Source organism: Cebus imitator, unplaced genomic scaffold (genome assembly GCF_001604975.1).
Source record: "Cebus imitator isolate Cc_AM_T3 unplaced genomic scaffold, Cebus_imitator-1.0 Scaffold309, whole genome shotgun sequence".
Lineage (NCBI taxonomy): Eukaryota > Metazoa > Chordata > Mammalia > Primates > Cebidae > Cebus > Cebus imitator.
In genome coordinates this window covers 966,877-990,251 of record NW_016107624.1, presented here as the reverse complement: position 1 = coordinate 990,251, position 23,375 = coordinate 966,877, and the positions used below count along the sequence as shown (strand labels likewise).

Below are 23,375 nucleotides of genomic sequence, written 5' to 3'. Positions count from 1 at the left end.
AAAAAAAAAAAAAAGAAAGAAAAGAAAGATCCTTTTCCCTGGAGATGTGCAATCAGGCAGGGGTGGGGGCGGGGGGCGAGGCATGCTATGTTGGGAACACTGTGAAGGGAATTCTTATATGCGGCAAGAGTCTTTGATTCTTCCTTGCCGACCTGGACCTCTGTGTAGCCGTGGCAGTTTAGCCTTCTCCCTTGGGCTGAGTGCACCTGGCATCATGGGAAGAACCACAGATGTAAGAGGTAGGGTCTCTACCCTTGGTAAATTCACCGGTCAAGACCTCCTGAAGTCCCGAATCTCAGCCCCAAGCTCCAGCTGGGTAATTTGGGCAGTGGTTGAACTGTTTCATCTCTCAAATGGGCTTAACTTCAGGTCCATCAGCTTCCCTAAGTATTGTCAGATGGAGAAACGCAGTGCTTCTCAATGCATATGGGCAGAGTTGCACAGGATGCCTGTTAATGCATCCCAGAGGCTTTCCTAAAGATTGAATAGGTCTGTGGTGGATCAAGGAATCTGCATTTTAACCTGGACCTCACCTGACAAGGTGTCAAGAAAGCATTGAGCATTTTGCTCCTCATATTCCATGAATACTTGTTGGATGACCATCATAGGACAGATACAGTTGCAGGTCAGAAAAGCCAGATGTAGTCTTGCCCCTATGCAACTTACAGAAACCATATTCTCCCATGAAGTCTCAAAGGCAAACATTTCCCCGTCAGCAGCATGTGTGAAGCAGCAAGTCCAGAAATGGTGGCCCCATTGTGGCGTGGCAAGGAGAGAACAGCTTTTGAGGTTAGGGAGACTAGAATTTGAATCACCATCCTCCACTGCCTTCTGAGTGAGCTTGAGCAAGCCATTTCACCTGTGACTCATCTGTAATATGGGGACAGTGGTCCATCTTTTACCAGGTGGTGAGGTCAAATAAGATAGTATATGTCCAACTCCCAGGTCCTCCCTTGGCACAGCCTAAGTGCTCTGTAACTATAAATTCTCTTCCCTTTCTGCCAGTGGAGGGCAAATTTAAGTTGGGAAAGGTTGCTGAGGCCCATACCTGGCTGGGAGTGTGGTCCTGGGTGACCTTGGCTCCTCTGTCTCTCCAGATGGTACCTGCGGATGCTGCAATGTTACCGATGCAGACAGTGGTTCCATGAGGCCTGCACCCAGTGCCTCAATGAGCCCATGATGTTTGGAGACCGGTAGGTGCTAATTTGGTCCAACTGGGCCTGGTGGGGAGGGACCAGGGATGGCAGCAACAACTCCTGCCAGCCTCCAGATAAGAGGAGGGCTGTGACAATGTATGCCTACCTGTTTACTGGAGGCAGCTCAGGGTAGGGGATCCCCCAGCTGTGCAGGGCCAGGAGGCAATAAAGAAGTACGCTGGCTGGTCGTAGAGGCTCAAGCCTGTAATCCCAGCACTTTGGGAGGCCAAAGCAGGCAGATCACGAGGTCAAGAGATCAAGACCATCCTGGCTAACATAGTGATGTTAGCCGTCTTTACTAAAAACACAAAAAAATTAGCTGGGTGTGGAGGCGTGCACCTGTAATCCCAGCTACACCAGAGGCTAAGGCAGGAGAATTGCTTGAACCCAGGAGGTGGAGGTTGCAGGGAGCCGAGATCATGTCACTGCGCTCTAGCCTGGCAGCAGAGTGAGACTCTGTCTCAGAAAAAAAAAAAAAAAGAAAAGAGAAAAGAAGTAAGCTGGGCCACATCCCTATTTGCCATTGATTTGTGGAATATCTTAGAAAAATGCCTGTCTTCCCTATTTCCCAGTCACTTAAGTATCTGGGGAAGAAGGGATGACAGTCTTTGCACCAGCCCTGCCCAGGGTTGTTGTGGGAGCCACTGGGGAAATGGACAACTTACTGTGGCTTCTGGCCAGTGGAGCTAAGCTAAAGGAGTCATTATGGATGTCAAACCAGATGTTATGCATCTTTTGGTTGGTGTCTCATGTCATTTGTGATTGTTTATGTGTGTGTCTGTCTCAGAGGGGAAGAAGATGACCATAGGAGCCCAACCTAGCTCAGCTCACTCTCTGTGAACTCAGTTATGCTTCAGGGCAAGATTCGGGAAGGAGATTCAGGGTAGGAGTTAGAAGGATTATGAGTGGTCCCTGTCCTCCCCTGCCCTTGCCCTCCAGTGGCCAGTAGCAAAGATTATGGGAAGGCAGGTGGGGAGTGAGGGGATCAGGGAGCTGGACAGGGGGGTGTCAGAGCCCCTCCCACCATAGGCCCCCCTCTCTACCCACCCACAGGTTTTACCTGTTCTTCTGCTCCGTGTGTAACCAGGGCCCAGAGTACATCGAGAGGCTGCCCCTGCGATGGTGAGAGGATGGGGCTTGGTCCAGACCCACCCCTGCTCCTCCCAGCTTCTCCCCTCCGTCTTCCCTCTTGGAACAATTCCATTTCCAGCAATTGGGTCCCAACCCTGCCCCTGTCTCAGCCTGGACCCAGAAGGCTGTGACCTTGGTTGAGCAGGCTGCCACCTTACCTGGCCCCACCTCCTTGCCCCCTTGCCCAGGGTGGACGTGGTTCACCTGGCCCTCTATAATCTGGGGGTACAGAGCAAGAAGAAGTACTTTGACTTTGAGGAGATTCTGGCCTTTGTCAACCACCACTGGGAGCTCCTGCAGCTTGGCAAGGTATGCGGGGTTGTGGCATGTCAGTGGCAGGAGGCAGAGAGGTTTGCCCAGGGCCACACAGTGCAGTACTAGGATGGAGGTCTGTGAGCTCTCACCCTTGAGTTGCTACATCCCTGAGTCCAGGCCTCTGAGCCTGTGTCCTTTAAGGGCCATCCTAACCCCAGCTTTTGGCAGTGGGCAGGTTGGGGCCTCTCCAGCTCAGTAGAGGGGAGCTGAGGTCCTAGATCAAGTCTGGCTGGAACACAGCTCTCTGCTGTGTTTGACCCTCTCCAGATTTCCTGGCTGGGATGCAACATGGAGTGGGTCTGCCCGATGTTGATCCTATGCTGAATAGTGGGTCATCAGGGGCCTGGGAGCCTCAGATCCATGGACTGAAGTAACAGAGACTTTCAGGATGTCAGAGCTGGAGAGTGACTTGCCTGTGGTCAGCAGAGCTTTGGGGCTGAGCCAGAGCTGGAGCCAGGGCCTCCCTAATCACTCGCATGAGTGCTGTGCCTTTTTTCCCTAAAGACATCCGTAGAATCCTCTCCATCACATGCAGAGTGAGCCATCTTCTCTACGGAGTGCCCTAAATCCTTCTTTGATGAAAAGGAATTATTAAAAAAATAACCATTATGCTTTGCAAAATACATCTTCATTTACAGTATTTGATAATTTTTTTAAATAGATATTATAAAACCTTAAAAGATTATGGTAGAGCTGGTATTTTTAAACAACTTTTCTTCTGATTCCTTTTTTTAATTGTACATATTCCTGGTGGAAAATCTTTAAAGTACCAAAAAGTATAAGGAAGTATACTTTTTAAAAGACCCATATCACACCACCCAGAAATCACTCGAACTAATGCATGGGTGCATTTCCTTTCAAACTCTCTTCTATGAATATTTTTTCTTTTTAATGGTTTAAATGATACAGTATATACAATTTTAAATAATCTTTTTTTAGTATACATTATACTTTTCCATATTACTAGAATCTTCATAAACTTTTTTTTTTTTTTTTTTGAGATGGAGTTTCGCTCTTTCGCCCAGGCTGGAGTGAAGTGGCGCCATTTTGGCTCACTGCAACCTCCATCCCCTGGGTTCAAGTGATTCTTCTGCCTCAGCCTCCCGAGTAGCTGGGATTATAGGTGCCCACCACCATGCCCAGCTAATTTAATAGCTGCATTGGTTTCTGCCATAGTTTACTTGTTTCCTTCCTGTTGGGCAGTTTCTTTCCCACTTGTCCACCATTAGAAACAATGCCACCATTTTGTATGTAAAGTTTTGTTCATATTTCATGTTATATCTGCAGATATGTAGATTCCTTGATAGATTCCATGGAATAGCATTACTGGGTCAAGGGTATGGACTTTTTAAACCTCTCGATATAGTTAGGTCAGGAAGTATTCTCTCCATTTACAGATGGGAATGAGCTTGGAGAGGTGAAAAGGCATATCTGAGATCCTGGAGTGAGTCAGTGGTCCTCACTTGGAGGACTCAGAAGCATCAGGAGATGGAGGGGAGGGAGTAGGGGCTGGGGCTTCCCCACGCACCATGTGCCTGGGTCTGATGTCTTGCCGGCCTGCTCTCCCACAGCTCACCAGCACCCCCGTGACAGATCGAGGACCGCACCTCCTCAACGCTCTGAACAGTTACAAAAGCCGGTGCGTGCAGGGAGGGGAGGGTATGTGGTGGGGCCCTCTACAGGTGAGATTTCTTCTTACCGCATAGTCTTTGCTCAGGCTGTGCTCCCTGCCTGTGTCCTCCTCCCCTTCTCTCTGAATCATTCTATTCTCCAAGATCCAGGGGACATCCCACCTTCTTTGCACAGCCATTCTGACCACCCCAGCAGTCTGCCACATTTTGGTACTGGGCTCAGCTCTGTAGTGGGGGGCTGTACCCCTGCTCTCTGAGGGCCTCTCCTGCTCTAGATATCTGGGGCTTGTGGGCCAGGCACTGAGGGGTGGGTGCATGATCCTGAGTGGGCTATAGCCTCCTGACCCATCCCTCTTCCCCTGTCTTCCCATCCAGGGTTCTCAGCATACACAGCTAGCCACGTCTCTCACCACACCACAGAGGCATGCCCAGCCTCCTAAGCCTGGCACTCAAGGCCTTTGAAGATCAGGCCGTGCCCGTGTCCTCTGCCACTGTCTCTTTGCTTTCTGTATTCTGGGTGCCAGCCATCCTGAGCCCTTGGTTTCCCACCTGGAACTTTTGCTTATGCTCTGCCCTTTGTCTAGGATGTGCTTCAGTCTTTTTCACTCATTTGTTCCATCAACAAGTATTCATTGAGTTACTGTTCTACATTGGGCCTGTCTGGGTGCTGAGGTCATGGTGGGGAATAAAACAAGGTCCTCATCCCTGAAACTCCTCCAGACACCTCTAGGCAGAATTACCTACTCTCTCTTCAACATTCTCCTGGTTTAGGGCCCAGACAAAGCCCTGCTCTTGAGTATAAGAGGCCCCCTGCCCTCCCAATGGACAGATCCCAGATCCCCACCTCCTTTTACTTCCGTTGTGAGGGCAAGGGGCCTCTTGTACTAAAGAGTGGAGAGCTGTGTCTGGGTCACTTCTGCAGCTTTAGGGTAACTCAGCCAGTGTTGCTTTCAGTCTGAAACCAGAGAACAGAATGAAGTAGGTTCGTGTCTTGACCGTAGGAGTTCCATTGTGAGCTGGAGGAGGCCTTGCAGGAGATGGCCTTGGGGCTGGTTTAGGCAAATAAAAGGGACAAGAGCAGCGAGAACCACACTCGTGCAGGAGGAAGGACGGAGGAGACACCAGCCGAGTTCTCAGCTGCTACCCGGAACCCCACATCCCATGGGCTTTGAGGAAATCAGCACCTCCAGAGGACATCCAGATTTTAGCTCTGGGTCCAGTGAAGCAGAGAAGCTTGTGTCATGCTTGACCCCACTCTCCAGGAGGATGGACTGGCAGACTCCAGAGCTTCCTCCTCCCTCTGCCCACCCCCCAGGTTCCTCTGCGGCAAGGAGATCAAGAAGAAGAAGTGCATCTTCCGCCTGCGCATCCGTGTCCCACCCAACCCACCAGGGAAACTGCTGCCTGACAAGGGACTGCTGCCAAATGAGAACAGCGCCTCCTCTGAGCTGCGTAAGAGAGGAAAGAGCAAGCCTGGGTCAGTGCTCGGGGACCCAGGGGCCAGGGCTACAGCCAAACCTGGTTTCTCTGCTTCCAAGCAAGCAAGGAGGACCTGCACCCAGCAAGTCCCAGCTGTAGGACCCTGAGAGGGCTAGGTAGTGGCTGAGCAGGAGCCCAGATCCCAGATCCCCAACGGCTTTCACCACCACAGCCCCCTCATTGCCTCACAGGGAGGAAAAGCCAGATCCGAGGACCCAGCCTTGCTGGATTAGGACTTGGGCAAGGAGGTGAAGGGGAAAGCAGAGTGTTTGAGGGGTCCCTCACTTTCCTGGCTCAGCTGAGCCCCCTTATCCTGGCACTGGGGGGCAGGGCATCTGGATGCATGTGCCTGGGGAGGCACCTTTTCTTTTTCTACCCGCTATACCCACTCCACACCCTCCCACCCCTGCTGTCCCAGGACTCTCCCTCCTCCCCAGGCCTCCCTGTGAAGGTGCAGCTGTGTTCAGAGCCTGTCTCCCCAACTGCTGTGACCCCCGCCCCTGCGGCACCTCCCTCTGGGCCACCCTAGGGCCCTCAGGCTCTGACGGGGCCACCCTCTCCCTTTTCTGTCTCCACAGTTTGTTGCCTCACGAATTCCAGCAGCAGAAAAGGCGAGTTTATAGAAGAAAAAGATCAAAGTTTTTGCTGGAAGATGCTATTCCCAGTGTTAGTTCCTTGTTTTCTTACTCTCCATTTTCACACACAGGGTCAGCACATATTAGGGCTTCCTGTGCCGAAAACTAGGTCCCCCAGGCCCAGAGGACTCTAATGACCCTAAAAGGAGAAGCCAGTCCCTATTACAGCTAAGTCAGGCACTCCAAAACCACTGCGTCACCTCCCCTCAAGTTCTCCCAAGAACCCAAAATTGGGGGGTAAGGGCAGGTAATAGTCGTGTCCCCACTGTCCAGGTAGGGACATTGAGGGAAGAGTGGAGCAGTGACTTTCCCCAAAGCCACACATCAAAGTGGCAGAGCCCAGCCTGGAACCAGGATTCCAGATCACTTTTTTTCCTCCTTCAGTAACCCTGCCTCCTCCCTGAAGCCCTCCCTGTGGGCAGTAATATTAATAATGCCTCATCTCCCAGCACTTTGCGCTTTATAAGCATTATTTAATTGTACTGCGCTTCCTGACGTCTCTAAGAGTGAAGCAAGACAAAATGGGGAAATTGTCCCCATTTTGCAGTTGAAGTAACTGAGGTCCAGAGAAGGGAAGGTCGTATAGTCAGCTAGAGACAAAGGCAGTGCTAGAACTGGGGTAGCTTGGCTCCCTGGTCAGGACTTGGAATAAAGGTGATGGTCTTACCCTAGGGAGGGCCCCGCCCTCAGCAGCCCTGGCTGGACAGGAGGCAGCCTGTGTGGGAGGCAGATTTCATACTCGTCTGACCCTTCCTCTCTCCTTCCTGTGTCCACAGAGTGACTTCACCTCAGCCTGGAGCACCAACCACCACCTGGCTAGCATATTTGACTTCACGCTGGATGAAATTCAAAGTTTAAAAAGGTATCAATGTGGGACCTACTAGAGAGGTCTGCTTTGGAGACTGGGAGGGAACCAAACAGAAAGCCAAGACCCCAGTTAAAAGGATCCCTGCTGCACAGGTCTGCCTGAAGGGGCTTTCCGCAGCAGAGCTTTCAGCATAACACCCCTGTTCCCAGAGCACCACAGCCCTCCCCACTTCTCCAGCCCTCCCCTCCTGCTTCTCCCTGCCTCGAACCACGGTATCCACACTCACCATGCTGTCTGATGCCTCCTCATTGTGGCTTATGTTGTTCCCTCTGCCTGAAATACCCTTTGCCCTGCCCTAGCCCATCTGAAAACTCAGGGCCCCGCTTCTTCCAGGAAGGCTTCACTCACCCTCCCCAGGCTGTGCTGGACGCCCTCCTTTGTAGTTCCATAGTGTCCTTATGTTTAAGTACTCCCAAAGGAGGAACTGCATCTTCCATCATTTTCATTCCCAAATTATTAAAGGTCATTTAGTATTTTCCTGAGGACATGGAGGAGGGCTTTAGAGTCAGACCTGAGCTCCAGACCCTGCTTATCTTCCTCAGCTATTTTCCTCAAACAAGATAATGCAAATGAAAGCATTTCTGACCTATCAAGTGACGCACAGTTGCCTCCGATCATGCTCGTGGAGTTACTAGCACCAGTGCTTATGTCACTGCCAGGGAAGGGTGCTCTGGGGAGCTTTTCTTGACTTCTTGGACTTTGAAAGGTGGATGGGTAGGAAACAGACAGGTGTGCTGGGGGGAAGCTCAGCTGTGGGAAGATGGGCACCGACTGGGAGGGAGGATGCATGTTAGGGGCAGAGAGATGGCTGCAGAGGTCCCAAGGGATCCTGCGGGCCAGGTTGGCAGGCTCACCGTCTTGCCCCTCTCAGTGCCAGCTCAGGCCAGACCTTCTTCTCAGATGTCGACTCCACCGACGCTGCCAGCACCTCTGGCTCTGCCTCCACCAGCCTCTCCTATGACTCCAGGTGAGCTTCCTGGAGGTCTGACCTTCACATTTTGCAAGGACCATCATTCCTCCCAGCCCCTCCACCTCCCACTTCTGTCATGTGTGGCTCATTCTGTGTGTCCCAGTCTCCGGTGGGGGGACCTGGCCTTCTGCAATTGTGAGTCTGGCTCTCAGACCCTCTGGTTCTGAGTCACGGGGACTTAAGTATAGGCATTCAGGCTCCTGTGGTTCCCTCCCTTTGGAATGCTTCACCTGCTGCAGAAGGTTGTACAACAGCGCTCACTGGGCGATTCCAGTTCTTGGGTTGTTGGACGAGAGGTTCTTTCACTTTTGGCCTCTGCATGCCATGAGTTTGCATGTCTTTGCCTCTTGGGCTGCAGGGTTCCCTGACTTTGATTCTTGGCTGTCTGAATAATCTGGTGTCTGTCTTCTGTGGTCTCTAAGGGAAAAAGCCATTTATTTAGAAGCCTGACAGAAGGGAAGATGGAAGATGGCATCCTGTAGGATGGAAGATTTAGGAGTGGGAACAGAAATCCCTGGTGGCCTATCTTCAGTACTGCTGGTCTGTCAACAGCTGGTCCTCAGCAGTACGGGGAGTGGTAGAGCAAAGGGATTTCCTCTGCACTCAGGCTGCACTGTATTTTGAGATACTTGACACCCTTGCAAAAGTAGAATTAAAAGTATAATGCCTGGCTGGGCATGGTGTCACACCTGTTATCCCAGCAGTATGGAAGGTTGAGGTGGGCAGATCACCTGAGGTCAGTAGTTTGAGACCAGCCTGGCCAGCATGGCAAAACCCCATCTCTACTAAAAATACAAAAAATTAGCCAGACATGGTGGCACATAACTGTAATCCTAGCTACTCGGGAGGCTGAGGCAAGAGAATCACTTGAACTGGGGAGGTGGAGGTTGCAGTGAGCTGAGATTGCATTACTGCACTCCAGCCTGGGTGAAAAGAGTGGGACTCCATCGCACAAAAAAAAAAAAAAAAAAAAAAAAAGCATAATGGTATAATGCCTGTAGAGGTCTTAGAGTCTGTGTCTCTTGACATCTGTTTAGGTGTCCTCTGCTGTTGCCTCTGTATTTTTATTTCTTCCTGTATGTTGGTTGGTCGGAGACAGTCTCGCTCTGCTGCCCAGACTACAGTGCAGTAGCATGATCTCAGCTCACTGCAGCCTCCGCCTGCCAGGCTCAAGTGAGTCTCATCCCTCAGCCTCCTGAGTAGCTGGAACTACAGGCATGCGCCACCACACTCAGCCAATTTCTTCCTGTTTCTTTGGCTTTCACCAGCACTTCACGTCTTGGTTTCTGTCTCTAAGCATCTGAATGTATGCCTCATCGTGTGTGTCTGTGTGTCCATTTCTCTTAACACTTCTGCATCCAGGCTCTGGGATACAGGGTCCTTCAGTTCCTAAACCCTAGTCGTATGTGACCTATCTAGCTCCATGAGTCTGGTCAGGGGCAAGGCAGAATAAGCAGGGCCTCTGCACTGCACGACCTCAGGAGGCTCAGTGAATGGTGCTCTCACACTTGTGCAGTGCTGGGATCCTGGCTGCAAGAGCATGTGTTTAGGAGTTGGACATTCCTAGGTTTGAATCCTGGCTCTGCCACTCCCTAGCTGGTTTTCTCCTCTGGATCCTCAGTTTCCCTCCTTGCAGGACTCTCATGAGGATTCAGTGAGATAATCTATGCCTAAGGCCTAGCACAGCGCCTGGTACTAGGAATGGGCTCAGGGAAAGGAATTTATCTCTCCCGCTCCTGATCATCTTCCTCTCCCGCTCCTGATACAGATGGACAGTGGGCAGCAGAAAGAGGAAGCTGGCAGCCAAGGCATACATGCCCCTGCGGGCAAAGCGGTGGGCAGCTGAGTTGGATGGACGCTGCCCCTCGGACAGCAGTGCAGAGGGGGCTTCGGTTCCTGAGCGGCCAGACGAAGGCATTGACAGCCACACATTTGAGAGCATCAGTGAAGATGACTCGTCCCTGTCCCACCTCAAGTCATCTATCACCAACTACTTTGGTGCGGCTGGGCGGTTGGCCTGTGGGGAAAAGTACCAGGTGTTGGCTCGAAGGGTCACACCTGAGGGCAAGGTTCAGTACCTGGTGGAGTGGGAAGGGACCACCCCTTACTGAATAGCCCTCAGGGGGTGCCGGGGGCCCTGAAAACCAAAGGAGGGGCAGCAGAAGCCATAGGCTCCCCAGCTTTCTCCAGGCTAGGGTGGGAGAAGGAAGCAGGACAGAGCTGCAAGTGCCTGGCAGAAGGCCCTGCCCGCCTGCCTGCCTGCCCAGCCAAGGCCTGTGTCTCTCTGCTGTACCAGCTCTGCCCCAGGGCCTCCTCAGGCTCACCACCCCTGTGCCTGTGTCTCTACACGCTCCACACCCCCTCAGACTCTGTTTGTCTCTTCCTCTGACCTTGTGTCCCCTGCTCTGGGACCCTTCCTCTTGAGGCCCAGGTCTTTGTCCCAGTTGTGTGCCTTGACCTCTCTCGCCCCTTTGGGTGTGTTTGCACATCCAGGCCCTCCACTGGATACCTTTCACACCTGACTCATGGGGCAACCAGTCCTCCAGGGACTACATAACAGGTGCCTTTGAGAGAGCATAGGAGAAGATGGATAAGAGGATGCCGCTCAGTGCTTTTCTCTTCCACTTTCCGGCTACTCCCCACTGCCCTTGGAGAGAGGTGGCGGGGTGGGAGAAAGCCCCTTTGAAAGCCTGCAAAGATCTGAAGAGTAAAGGGCTGTGTCTGCCTCAGAAGGCACTAGCACCAGGGCCCAGGTATTAAGGCTGAGAGTGAAGGCTGCCAGTGTCAGCTTTGGAGGTTCCAGAAGTCGTCTCTTCCCTGCCCACTCTCCCTTCAGTCGCCACAGAGCTGGGCCAGGCCTTGTTGGAATGGAGGCATCCTTCAAAACCTGGGGGACCAGGGTGGAGGGTGGTAGTGGTGGGAGGGAAACCATGTCATGCTAAACCTGTTTCTGGTGCCTCCCATCCCCAGACCCACCAGACACCACCCAGCAGACAATACACACCCACTCCCACAAACTTCCACCCATGTGTGTTGTACTTTCTGCCCTAGGCACACACACAGCCACACCACCACATGCCCAGGTGTACACAGAGTCCCTCTGGACCGGCTGGCTCCACCCTTGGCTTCCCCATGGCCCTCTATATGGAATGTGAAAGCTCAGCTCCCGCCCCTTTTAGCCCGTCAGCCACCTTTGGTCCCATAGGGAAGCATAGGGGACTCACCCTCTTTCATATCCCTTGCCCTTCCCTGAAACGGACAATCACTTTTTTGGATAGGTTGTGATTTTTAAAGGGCCTGCATCATTCCAGTTCCCTCAAAGAGAAGCCCTTGCCAGTGGGGGTTTGAAAGAGAATTTTTGGAACTAGCATTCAAATTCTGCCTCATCTGGAGGGAAACCAAAATTGGGAGGGGGAAGAGGACCCCTCATGTTTTGCTGCTTCCAGAGATATTAGAAACTGACTCACTTGATTGGAAAATGGACAAAAGTGCCTTGAGGTGGAGGGTGGGCACCAGATGGGGACCAGCCTTGCCAACTGCTGCTGTGGCCTCCAGCTTGGCTGGTTTTGTGGGCCACCAGCAGGAAGGCGAAGGTGATAGTACAGCAAGAGGCACTGGTGGGGCAGCAGGCCTGCAAGAGCTGTTCTCCATTACTAGGCCTGTCCCCTCTACCTGTGAGCATTCAGAGGGTCCCTGAGATAGTTTAGATGCCCCCCATCTTAGACCTCAGCTCCCACAGTGCCTTTTAAGAGGGACCTCACCTCCTACACACAGCCCACCCACTTTACTCTGCTTCCCTGGCACAGCCCAGGCATAGATGAGCTGGCCTTGGACCCAGTTCTTCCCCCTTCTCAGCCCCACAGCTGCTGCCACAGGGGCCAACTGGGGCCAGGTGGAAGGGGAGCTAAGAAGCCAGCCCCTAGCCCAGTGGTGCTGTGGGACCTGGGATCCAATCTGTAGCTTCCTGCCTGGTTTCAGAGAGCCCAGCAACCTCCTAGGCCTGCTTTCCAGATTTCTGAGACAGCCTGGGATGAGCAATCCTGTTACAGTACATCTGGACCTTCCCTACCTGGGCTCCAGAGAGGCTCTGGGCTTGGAGAGGGAAAAGCAGGGAGGGGGTGTCTTCACCACCTGGGAGGACAGCACAAGGCCTAATGAGGTCACCCTGACTCCCCACCCCAGCATTTCATTCATACCAGATAATAGCTGCATTACTGCCAACTGACCTTATAACCCTCTGCACCTTCAAAAACATTCATGGTTTTTAATTGCTGCTTTTAATAACATTTGTTAAAGTTATAATTCGTGTGTCTGATTTATGATTTAAAAGCTCCCTTTGAACAATCACCTGTCTTCCCTGTAGTGAATTAGCTGCTGGGTAGCAGAAGGAGTTGGCTCTGTCTTTTGCTGTTGGTTTATTGGAGGTTAAGGAGGAATGGCAGGACCCTGTCCTCTGGCCACCCTGCCACTCCTACCACTGCCAGCAACTTTCTCACCCTTACTGCCAGAGACACTATGGAATCTTTTGTGAGTACCCAACCTATGGTGGCAAAAAACATTAGTTGAGGGCCACTGACAGGTAAAAGATGAGAAATGAACTTATTACCCTATTATAATACTTAAGTCCAGGCACAATAAAACTATCAGTACATCATCACACAACTCCAGAAATAAGAAATGAGTTCTAGGCCTGACTGCTAGTTCTAACCTGTGCCACTTTAGTCAGATTCCTTTCCTTCAGTTTTTTTCACCCTTCAAATGCCATTAATAATCCCAGCACACCTGCTCCCCAGGTGTTGGAAGAGACTTTCCTGTGTGTCACCGATTATTACTTTAAAATAAACCTCTAAATTAAGGGTGATTTGGAGAAAAAAAAGAAAACAGAAGATGTGAAGGGATAGGAAAAAGGTCATCTAATAGGGAGGTAAAGGCCATGGATTCCACTGAATTCTAAAGTTTCAGGGTAAAGTGTAGCCTGTAATCCTGAGTGAAGGGCTTAGTGGTATTAATGTCTGCCCTTAAACGTCTTCATTCACTGTGGCTCCTACTTCTTTCTGCCACTCCTTCAGCTTCAACCTTTTATCTGTCCTCAGAATAAAACTCCAGTGGGAGCTGGGGGTGGTGGTGGCTATTCTCTGGGCTGAAATGAATGGAATGAAAAGTGCATGACATCAGGTGTCAGAAGACCTGGGTTCTAATGCAAGGTCTACAGTAAGCAGCTACATGGACCCTCCTGAGATCAGTGGGCCTCCCAGGCTAGAGAGTGCCTGCTTCTCTGTAGTCTAGTATTTCCAAATTCACAACATTTATCTTTGGAATTTAGGGACAAGGAAGTAGAATTCTCAGAAATCCCCCAAATAGTAAGTTATTCTTAAAATACTTCATTCTTTATACTCTTCCTCATTATTATAGGTATCTAGAAAAACTTTTATTTTCTAAGTAGATATATTAAGCTTATTTGTACTTACAAAGAACTGTGGCTTATAGAGAATATTTAAAAGGAAGATGCCAGGGAACGTATATTGGATAGCATTCAAATAAATATAACATTTGAATATCCTAGAGCAAGGTAAACAGTATGTAGAATCAATCGTGTCCAGACTGTTAACTTATTTTGCTTCCAAAGTTTATTTCTCGGAACACCATTCATAAGATTTGTATCAAGTATGCTAGGTTGTTTATCAAATCATTTTATTCACAAGAACTCACCATTTGCAGCCAATAGGGCCAGACATACACACTTAGTGACATCACAGCAACCAAAAGTAAGGCTAATTAGATGGTGATCATTTCTCTCGGCTATGCTCCTGTCTCTGTTCTTGTAGCCTTCAACTCGGTATGTTATATTTGATGAAGCTGGATTCTTTCAAACCAGTAATGTCTCTATAATGGTGTTAGTATTCACAGAATAACTGTAATACTTCTCATTTCCTCAACTGATTTTTCTAGTGATTATGGATTCAAAAAACATATATTTCCTAAGAAATACTGGGAGGGAATTCCCACATGGAAACACTGGACTGGGTCTTAGCCCCAGCCTCTGCAGCATCATTCTGGGATGACAGTATGTAATAGTGGCCAAACCACATAAGTTGGAGTTAAGGCAGACCGTAGAGATCAGTGAACTCCTGAAGATCTGTGGTGAGTAGTAAACAATACATTTTTAAGTGCCAGACCAACTTACCGCATAGATGTTTTAAGAACTAATAATTTTACTGTTGGCTGCAGCAGCTTCTCTGGATCTATGGCCTACAAAGAACTCAGTGAACCTCTGAGAAAAAGTAAGAGCATTAGGTTTAGAATCAGAGTTGGGTTCACATCCTAGCTCTGCCAAATACTTTATGTGTTTCATGCTCTCTGATCTCAGGTTTCATCTGTAAAATGAGGATAACAATGCATTATAAGGATTAGTGTTAAGGAACCGAGGACAATGCCCGGTAGAAATGGCCCTCTCCCCTCCCGTTTCCTACAACAGTCAACTTGACACCAGGGAAGAGGAAGGCCACCAGGAGTTTTCTGATAACAGAAAACCACCCAGTGAAGGCCACAGACAGAAAAATCTCCTTTGGAATTAGTCTCACTTTAAGAATATTAAAGGAAAAAAGTTGAATTTGCTAATTCCATAAATCAAAAGTGACTATGTACTGTAGAGAGAGCTTTAGTTAATTAAATACTTAAGACATCAATTTGCCAAACAGGTATGACAGATTAAATAGATTCAGACATGCCCCTATCCTCAAGCAGCTTACAACCTAGGAATATAAAGCCGACTGTGATGCACAAAGATGACAGAAATACCACAACAGAAGAGATTCCTCCCAATCACGGAAGCCAGGCCATACAAAGGAGCAGCAACATTTCACAAGCATTCAGGCAGAAGGGCATTCCGGGCAGAGGAGACAGCAGGAACACAGGAATAACATCACACAGTATAGTGGAGCCATCCATTTCCCAAAGTGGGAGAGGAGATGCAGGGGATGATGACAGAAAAGGTGAGCTGAAGCAAGGTTATAAAAACCAGACCTAGAAATTGGACTTTCTCCTGGAAGCAATACAGGCAGTATGTCTTGGATCCCCAGTACATTTAGGTAGGGTTTACTTTACACAGATTTGCATATCTATCAGAACATGATCTGTTGTAAAAAGCAAGGGACATCACCACTATCATTCTCTTTGTTCTTCTGAGGCAGTCCCTCAAAATCTCCATTGGAACCCTCTGGAACATTCCAAGGGCCTCAGCCTAAAGTCCCTACAAGATCTTTGCAAAGGACTCTCAGAGATCTTCCATTTGATATTTGGGAGCACAAAGATCCAAGAAGTACAGTAATTGTCAGAACCACAGCCTGGCGTTAGCCTTCCTGCACACCCTCCCCTCAAGGAGGGACCCAAGATATAACAGCTATCTGTAGACCCCCACCCAAACTGCCCATGGTCTCCACAGAATGGAGTTACCTCATGACAGATTCAGAGGGGTTTCTGGGGCAAATTTCCCTTCTTAGTCCATGGGGCTTGGCAGGCCACTGCCTTCCCTGCCCTCTTCTGCCACAAACCCATGGAGCAGGTACACGAGAGCATGAAACAGAGGATGAGCAGCCCAGGTTGCACCACCCCCTTTCTGGGCCTCCATGCAGTTCAGTTTCCTGCAGTAATCTATAAAATGAAAACTGGCTCAGAGGGGTGGTTTACAAATCTTTAACAAAGCTTTTTAAAAAATCCCCATGCAGGGAGCCTCCAAAGTACCTTTTGTCAACCTCTGGGGCTCTGTGAAGCAAACCTGAAAGACACGGGTCTGATTACTGGGGCTGCTTCTGTGCTCAAGGGAAAAGGTTAGTTTGGTGGGCTCAGAATCTACGTCTTCACTGACAAGGCACCAGAATGACCTGATGTCTGTCATTCCGACTAGGGAAGAGCCAAGACTTACTCGCAACCCATGAGGCTGTGCCAAAGTCCTAATATTCCCTGAATTATACACAAGCTCATGAAGCCCATTCCTAGTCCCACATCGTCAGAATTCAGAAGCCACAAAAGCCTCTTTAGCAAGGAGAAATAATCCTGCTGATCCATGAGTTGGCACCATTAGCAATTTATCTTTTTGATAAAGCACTTGCCAGTCCCCCTAGGAGGAGGCATTCATCCCACACTCTTCCAGGTGAACAAGGTCACTGGGGCCACTCCTCCCCATGAGAAGCAGCAGAGCAATTACATCCTAGGCATTTCAGGTAGGCCTAGTGACTCAAGAAGATGACAAGTCTTACCCTCACTGCCTCTTGCCCTCAGTCTCCACACAACCATCCTCGTGCCCTCATATCCCCGATCCCCCTTAACCATGAAGCACTCAGAGACAAGTTACACTGGGTTCTTGCTTGGCCTGACTGGCCCTCTGCGCTGACAGGAACATGGAATCCAGAGATGCTGGGAGGTAGAAGGAGGCCCCCTCTTCCCCAGAGTGCAGCTGATGAAGGCTGGAGGCAGCCAGCAGCATGCACAAAAAGCTTCGCCCACTCAGTCCTCTTCCATGCTTTCCTCAAGCCACTTTAAATAGGACACATCTCCTTGATCCACAGGGAGACTAAAGACCTCTGAGATTTCAAAAGGATGTACAGCCTTTGGAGAGAAAGTAAAGCTCTGTGAGTGACTATGATTAGAATCAACTCACGTGATAAAACCCAACTGGCCAGTCTCACTGGAGGCCCTCTGCAACCTGCTGCAGCCCACCTATCCAGGCCCATGGCCTATCACTCTCCAACTTATGTTCCCATCTGTCAACAAGTGATCAGTTAGGCCAGATAGCTTTAGAGTCTCACAGACATGGGCTCAAATTCTAAGGTTGCCCCTACTAACTGTCTGACTATGGACAAGTCACTTAGTTTCCTTTAAAGGCTCCTGTAAAACAGCAAATAACAAAAAGGCCCTACATGACTGGACTGCTGGGGATTTACTAACACAAGGTACACAAGCACTTACCCAGTATACCAGGTGGCACTGTATGCCTTCATTAAATGCCAACTATTTTTATTGTGCCATGCATATCTCTTCCCAAAACAAACCCCCCCCCCCAATATCTCTGTATTCTCTTGCCCACCTAGAAGATTCCACCTACTCCAGCTGATCAGTCAGAAGCCTCCCTATTCTTGCTTCCAAAAAAAAAGTCTCTCTATCCCTCAAGGCACAATTCAACCACTGACCTTTTCCAAGGGATCTTCCCTGACAACCCAGGTCTACAGGAATCTCTCCTCTCCTGTTTCTTTCGCCTGGCCCTTGTCACACAGTGCAAGTTCTCTTCACTTTCCAGACTGAAGAAACATGAGGACTTGGGCCTCAGTATCCTGTCTGTCGAATGGGGATTATAATCCTCTGCCTCCTTTCTGCTGAATGAGGTATTTTAAAGTTCCCATAACATGCTTAATAAATCACAGTTCATCATTGGATGGACAGTGTTGTCAGAAGCAAGAGAGGGGCACAATAGTGGTCCCTCTGGAGCATCCCGTAGCTTCTTGAGCCTCCTGGGGCCACACCTAAGCCCTTTCACCATACCTGACAATGTCTCTGGCAATTTTCTCATAGGAACAGTTGACAGAGATGATGCAGTAAGTGCCAAAGACAAAGCTGCAGGTCACAGGTGAGTGGAGCTGCACGATAAGGGCCTTGAACATGAGCATGTGGTGTGTCAGAAAAGAAGCTGCCAGGATCTATATGAGGGAAAAATAAAAGCACGGATCAGTGACATTACCAATTCAATGCCTCCCAGCTCAAGCAGATTGGAAACAAGCCTGGGGTCATTTTTAAAATCCCCATCCCCTTCCACAAATTAATCCCTGAGATCTGCATTAAGCTTTAGTGTTTAGACCATTTTCATATCTAGATATTTTCCCCTGCATTTCACAGATGAAGAAAAAAAATAGAGGCCCAGAAATCAAGAAACTTGCTCAACATCACATAGCTTTAATTGGTGAAGCCAGGATAAGGACAAGTCTGGATGTCTTGGAATCCATTTTTACTGCACAAAACTGCTACTAGAGGTAATATCAACTGGCATCCACTGACCTGCCATCATCCTGTGGAGATTATTATGAAGATAAACTATTACACCTATTGATGTTTTAGGAAGTAATTTCACCTGCATTCATTTGTACACGTACCAGGTACTATGTGCAGTACTGAAGAAAATGGAGCCTTGTAAACAAACTTAAAACCCTAGTTTTAAGTAATCGAAAATCCCCTGAAATTGAGTGCAACTTTCAGTTTATCTATACATTTTCCTCAGATGCAAATCCACAACTTCCACAAAACTACTCAGGGAGACCTAAGATCCCCAAAAAGTTAAGGTCCACTGGTTGGTGCCAATTTTTACAGATGAGGAAATAAAGGCCAAAGAAGGGAAGAAATCACCCAAAAGGTGAGCAGCAAAGCTGAGCTAGAACCCTGGGCTTCTGACCCTCGCCTACAGTTCTTCCTGCCCCCCTCCACCACCTGGAGTTACTCTGTAGTCACATCCAACCTTAACGCTTCGAGATATTTCCAAGATGAGAAAACAAAGCCCCCAGAAAATTACAGAAAAATGAGATGGTAACTACAATAGACCTATTGTGTGATGCCTGGATGAGGATTCACCAGCAGATACCTCTTCCCCTCCTCCATCTAGTAAGACACAGCCCAGTCACTCCTCCCAAGATGCCGGGAGTGACGGTTTCCCAGTAAACCTAGAAAACACTCCACAATCTGCAGGACACCAAGTGGTGCCTCCAGAAGCCAAACTGTTCACTGCCCTTACCTGGCTGCCTCCAGCGCAAATCCCCAGGAGCCTTAAAGAGACATTTGTCCGCCTTCTCCCTTCCTTCCATTCCCCTCAGTCCTGAGGCTGGGAGTTTACGGATGAAGAAGTTTGTAGTGTGCTGGCAGAGGGCGCTCACCAGGAGGCAGATGAAGACAGAGAGCCATGGGCAGCTTGGCAGAGGATACCATGAGCCCAGCCTGTCTATAGCATCACAGGTAACCATGGCAGTGAATAGCCGCACCATGGCAGTGAATCGCAGCCATGGGCAGAGCTGCTAGTGGGTGGGCACTGAGGGCCTAAACTGACCTCTCACCCACCAACTGCCCTGGCTTCTCCCTGGCCCAGTCTGCCAAGCTTGCCAGAAGGAGACCAGGAGAGAGACAGTGGAGGGAGCAGCAAAGAGAGGGAGGAATTTCCACTGGACACCCTTCACCCTTGAAACAACACAAGCACCATACCAGACCTACAACACCTGCAAAAACACACTATTTCGCTTTCCATTCAAACAATTTTTAAAAAACCATAAAATCCCCAAAGACATCCAAATACAAAGACATAAACTCTTAGAACACAAAACCTTCAGAATCTACAGCACACAAACACTAACGCACATACACAAAATTCTTCCACTTTAGAGAGGCCCAACCCACCAACAAAAACAAGAGAAGCATGCACATGGCTGCCTCTCTGGCCCCTTCCTCCCAGAATCTCCGTTCTAATTCTCCTTCGCTTAGAACACTCTTGTTCCCTACCTGTCTCCTTAGTGAACTCTTTCCTGGCCATCCCAAAGATTCTCCCACAGTCCTCTGCCCCTAAGGCACTTTGCACACATTTTTTTTGAGATGGAGTCTTGCTCTGTCACCCAGGCTGGAGTGCAGTGGCAAAATCTCAGCTCACTGCAACCTCTGCCTCCCCGGTTCAAGCAATTCTCCTACCCCAGCCTCCCAAGTAGCTGGGACTACAGGCGCACGCCACCACGCCCGGCTAATTTCTGTATTTTTAATAGAGATGGGATTTCACCATATTGGCCAGGCTGGTCTCAAACTCCTAACCTTGTGATCCACCCGCCTCCACCTCCCAAAGGGCTGGGATTACAGGTGTGAGCCACCACACCTGGACTGCACACACTTTTGTGGTAGCATGTAACAAACTATGGGGAGCACTAACAAGAAAAGTGGCAAGCTAATGGCTGACTGTTGCCCTTCTGAACACAGGCTCCACTGTTGTCAGAATTAACAAATTTTTAATCCAGCTTTTTAATGTGAAGTATCCTCATTTTAAAAATGATGACAATTCTGGGGATGGCGATAGAGAGCAGAGAAGTATAAGTAAACTGTTTAAGAGAATTGTTCTATGTTTTAGTTGTGGCAGGAGTAATACCAAGTGTTTTAAAAATTCAATAAGCAGTACATTTAAGTTGGCAAATTTTATCGTATGTAAATAGTACCTTAAAACAGAGAGGGCAAAATGGTGGAAGGCAGTTCAAAATTGTTTTTGACTAGACAGACCAAACAAAACATATCTGTTAATCAAATCTGGCTTGCAGATTGCTAGCTGACAGTCCCTGCATTTATTGTAATTACCTGTTCACCTATCTGTTTCATTCCCTGGGATTATAAATTCTTAAAGGCCTAACACACTTTTCAGGAAAGTGTCTGACAAAATACCATAGTTAATCAGTTGTAGACCTATTCCTTTCATTTATATTGTTAGTTGTGCAGATTCAAGGCAGTTACTTAATTTCTGTGTGCTTTCAGGGGAGATTTTTCTCATAAAGGAAGGTCTAATATCCCCTTCATAGGTCTGAAGTGAGAATTAACAGAGATTAATGTTAAGAGTGCTTATAAAATATGGCCAGGCGCCGTGGCTCACGCCTATAATCCCAGCACTTTGGGAGGGTGAGGTGGGCAGATCACTTGACGTCAGGAGTTCGAGACCAGCCTAGCCAACATGGTGAAACCCCATCTCTACTGAAAAGACAAACATTAGCCAGGTGTGGTGGCACATGCCTGTAATCCCAGCTATTCAAGAGGCTGAGATAGGAGAATCGCTTGAACTCAAGAGGCGGAGGTTGCAGTGAGCTGAGACCACACCATTGCACTCCAGCCCGGGCAACAGAGCAAGACTCCACCTAAAAAAAAAAAAAAAAAAAAAAAAAAAAAAAAAAAAAAAAAAAAGTGCTTATAAAATGTAAGGCCATGTTATTCAAGAGCAAGTAGCCTCTTGTCAACTACCAAGGTAAACTCAGAAAACCGCCATTTGTGATTGGGGAACTTACTATCTATAGAAGAAATATGGTTAGAGAAAATGAGGCTGAGTGGTCCTAAGAAAAACCTTTATATTTTAAGTCACTAAAATCAAGACCATGACCTTTTATACCTATTATATTAATAAGAATGGAACTGTTAATGACCATTTACCTCAGATTCTGAGATGATTTCCTGAGCCAATGTCCCCAAGTTTAGCTCAGAGCCCTGCAGAGTTTAAGCTCGATGTTTGTTAAATGATTAAATGATACAGATGTGTGGCTGTGATGAAAAAAGGACGATGGTAGTGATGAAAATGACATTGGGGTAACAAGGGAAGGATGGCCTCTGGAACCTCTTTGTCCTTCAATTCAGGTACCTATACTCTCTCCAGATTCACTTCCAAGGTTACATTCCAAAGGTTCAATTTCGTGTTAATGGCTTGGACAGTTTCTTCAGACATATCATGACTCTGAGTGCCATGCTGGAGGGTCCACACATTTCTTCTGGCAGCTTCTTATCCTCCATCTTCTCCTGCTCCTTATCGGATCCTGATTCAGAGTCAAATTTCCCCTCAGACTCAGATTCTGTATCCATCACCTTCACCTAAATGACATCCTTTTCATCATGTCTTCCTTCTCTTTCTTCAAGTCCTTTGCTTTATTTTGAAGGTTCTTTTACATCTCTTTATAAGTATACGCAATTTATTGAAATCTCTTTTAAAAGCCACGCTTCGATCGAGGAAAGGATCCATATCAATTATAGTATCAGTGAGGTCTGCATCAGACAGCATTAAATTTCCTCTGTCTGCAAATACTTTTTCCTATGGACATAGACTCTCAGTTATGACCAAACAATGAAACTTGAGTAGCTCATTAATTTTACTTTCCTGATATCAATGAATCTTAAACTCATCTGTTTTGCAGACACTAAGATTTTTTTTAACTTCATTAGCTCTAGGGAAACATGCATAATCATTCACACATCCTCCTGAACTTTCCAGCAAGCTTAAGAGTGGCTGATTTTATATCACCCATCACCTCTTTTATCACTACTAAAGCATCAGCAATATTGTACTGTTGTCATGTTTCTTTCAGAGTAAGGTGAGGGTTTTTTTCAATACAGTCAGCAAAGCGGTCAAACATATGCTTGGTGTAATACCTCCCAAATGCTTCAGTTATACCCTGACCCAAGGGCTGAAGAAAGCTAGGGCTCCCTGAGGGATAAACACAATATCAACATTAGAAAGAACAAAGAATAATGAGGCTGGGTGATTGGGACCTCTGTCCACAACTAGCAACATTCTGATTTCCAGATTTTATTTCTGTTAAATGACTTTGGACTTGAACAATAACGAAACCAATCCAAAAAGTGGCACTGGTGATTCTGGGTGTGATCACAAGAAAACAGGAAGGTGTTTATCTGTTTCTAAAAGACAAGTGGGGGATTAGAGCCTTCGTAAAGCAACAGTGGTTTATCATTGTCACCTGAGGCACTGCCACAAAAAATGAGGGAAATCCTGTCCTTAGCTTCCTCTAAGCTTTCCAGATTTTTGTTTTTTGCACCAAAAGTAGGAAGGCATGCACTTCGAAAGATGGGTCATCTCCTTGGCGTTGAAAACCTGTTGAGGCACACAACCTCTCTCCAGTTGCTTGGAATACTCAGTGCCCTCTCAGCATTTAAGGGTCCTTCCTCCCCCATCAACTTCATATGTGCAAAACAACAGTGATTTTTAAAGTTCTCAAACTATCCCTTGCTCGCAAGATACTTATTTGGGTTGTCCTCCCCAGATGTTTCCCACTGGTTCCCTGTAGATGTGTTAGGCCTGGTTGCAGAATGCCTTCCGGGTCACATGTCGCCCTCCATCATCTGGCCCTCCACCTAAAAGGTTAACTGGGTCTCCATATTCACGATGTTTACATTACGGGGAATACACAGCAGCTTGGAGCAGATGGGCGACCAACTCTCCACATTGGTCTTTCTTGGTTTTCTGGGGGAGGTGGGTAGCAGGGTCTTGCTCTGTCGCCCAGGCTGGAGTGCAGTGACACAATCACAGCTCACTGCAGTCTCGACCTCCCAGGCTCAAGCGAGCCTCCCGTTTCAGCCTCCCGAGTATCTGGAACTACAGGT

General features: G+C 48.3%; 2 protein-coding genes across 5 annotated transcripts in view; one reads left to right on the top strand and one right to left on the bottom strand.

Annotated features, from left to right (window-relative positions):
- Nucleotides 1-12,570, top strand: part of PHF19 (PHD finger protein 19) — a 21,963-nt gene extending 9,393 nt beyond the window's left edge. For 2 of the 3 annotated variants that reach the window (XM_017503295.1, XM_037729510.1), the window contains 9 exons: nucleotides 1,098-1,193; nucleotides 2,250-2,318; nucleotides 2,516-2,636; nucleotides 4,214-4,281; nucleotides 5,589-5,750; nucleotides 6,331-6,418; nucleotides 7,164-7,249; nucleotides 8,127-8,222; nucleotides 9,994-12,527. In XM_017503295.1, coding sequence (XP_017358784.1) covers nucleotides 1,098-1,193; nucleotides 2,250-2,318; nucleotides 2,516-2,636; nucleotides 4,214-4,281; nucleotides 5,589-5,750; nucleotides 6,331-6,418; nucleotides 7,164-7,249; nucleotides 8,127-8,222; nucleotides 9,994-10,336 — 1,129 coding nt within the window. In that variant the 3' untranslated portion in view covers nucleotides 10,337-12,527. Of the gene's footprint in view, nucleotides 1-1,097; nucleotides 1,194-2,249; nucleotides 2,319-2,515; nucleotides 2,637-4,213; nucleotides 4,282-5,588; nucleotides 5,751-6,330; nucleotides 6,419-7,163; nucleotides 7,250-8,126; nucleotides 8,223-9,993 lie in introns of all 3 variants that reach the window. The other variant, XM_037729511.1, reaches the window with a different exon arrangement.
- Nucleotides 12,571-13,834: 1,264 nt separating this feature from the next.
- Nucleotides 13,835-23,375, bottom strand: part of LOC108285842 — a 10,063-nt gene continuing 522 nt past the window's right edge. The window contains exons 1-2 of one of the 2 annotated variants that reach the window (XR_001817722.2): nucleotides 21,420-23,369; nucleotides 13,835-17,914 (exon numbers count right to left, since the gene is read on the bottom strand). Coding sequence is in view for 1 of the 2 variants with exons in the window: in XM_017503298.2 (XP_017358787.1) it covers nucleotides 15,674-15,875; nucleotides 17,760-17,914 (357 nt within the window). In the remaining variant the exon portion in view is untranslated. Of the gene's footprint in view, nucleotides 17,915-21,419; nucleotides 23,370-23,375 lie in introns of those variants that run through there. The other variant, XM_017503298.2, reaches the window with a different exon arrangement.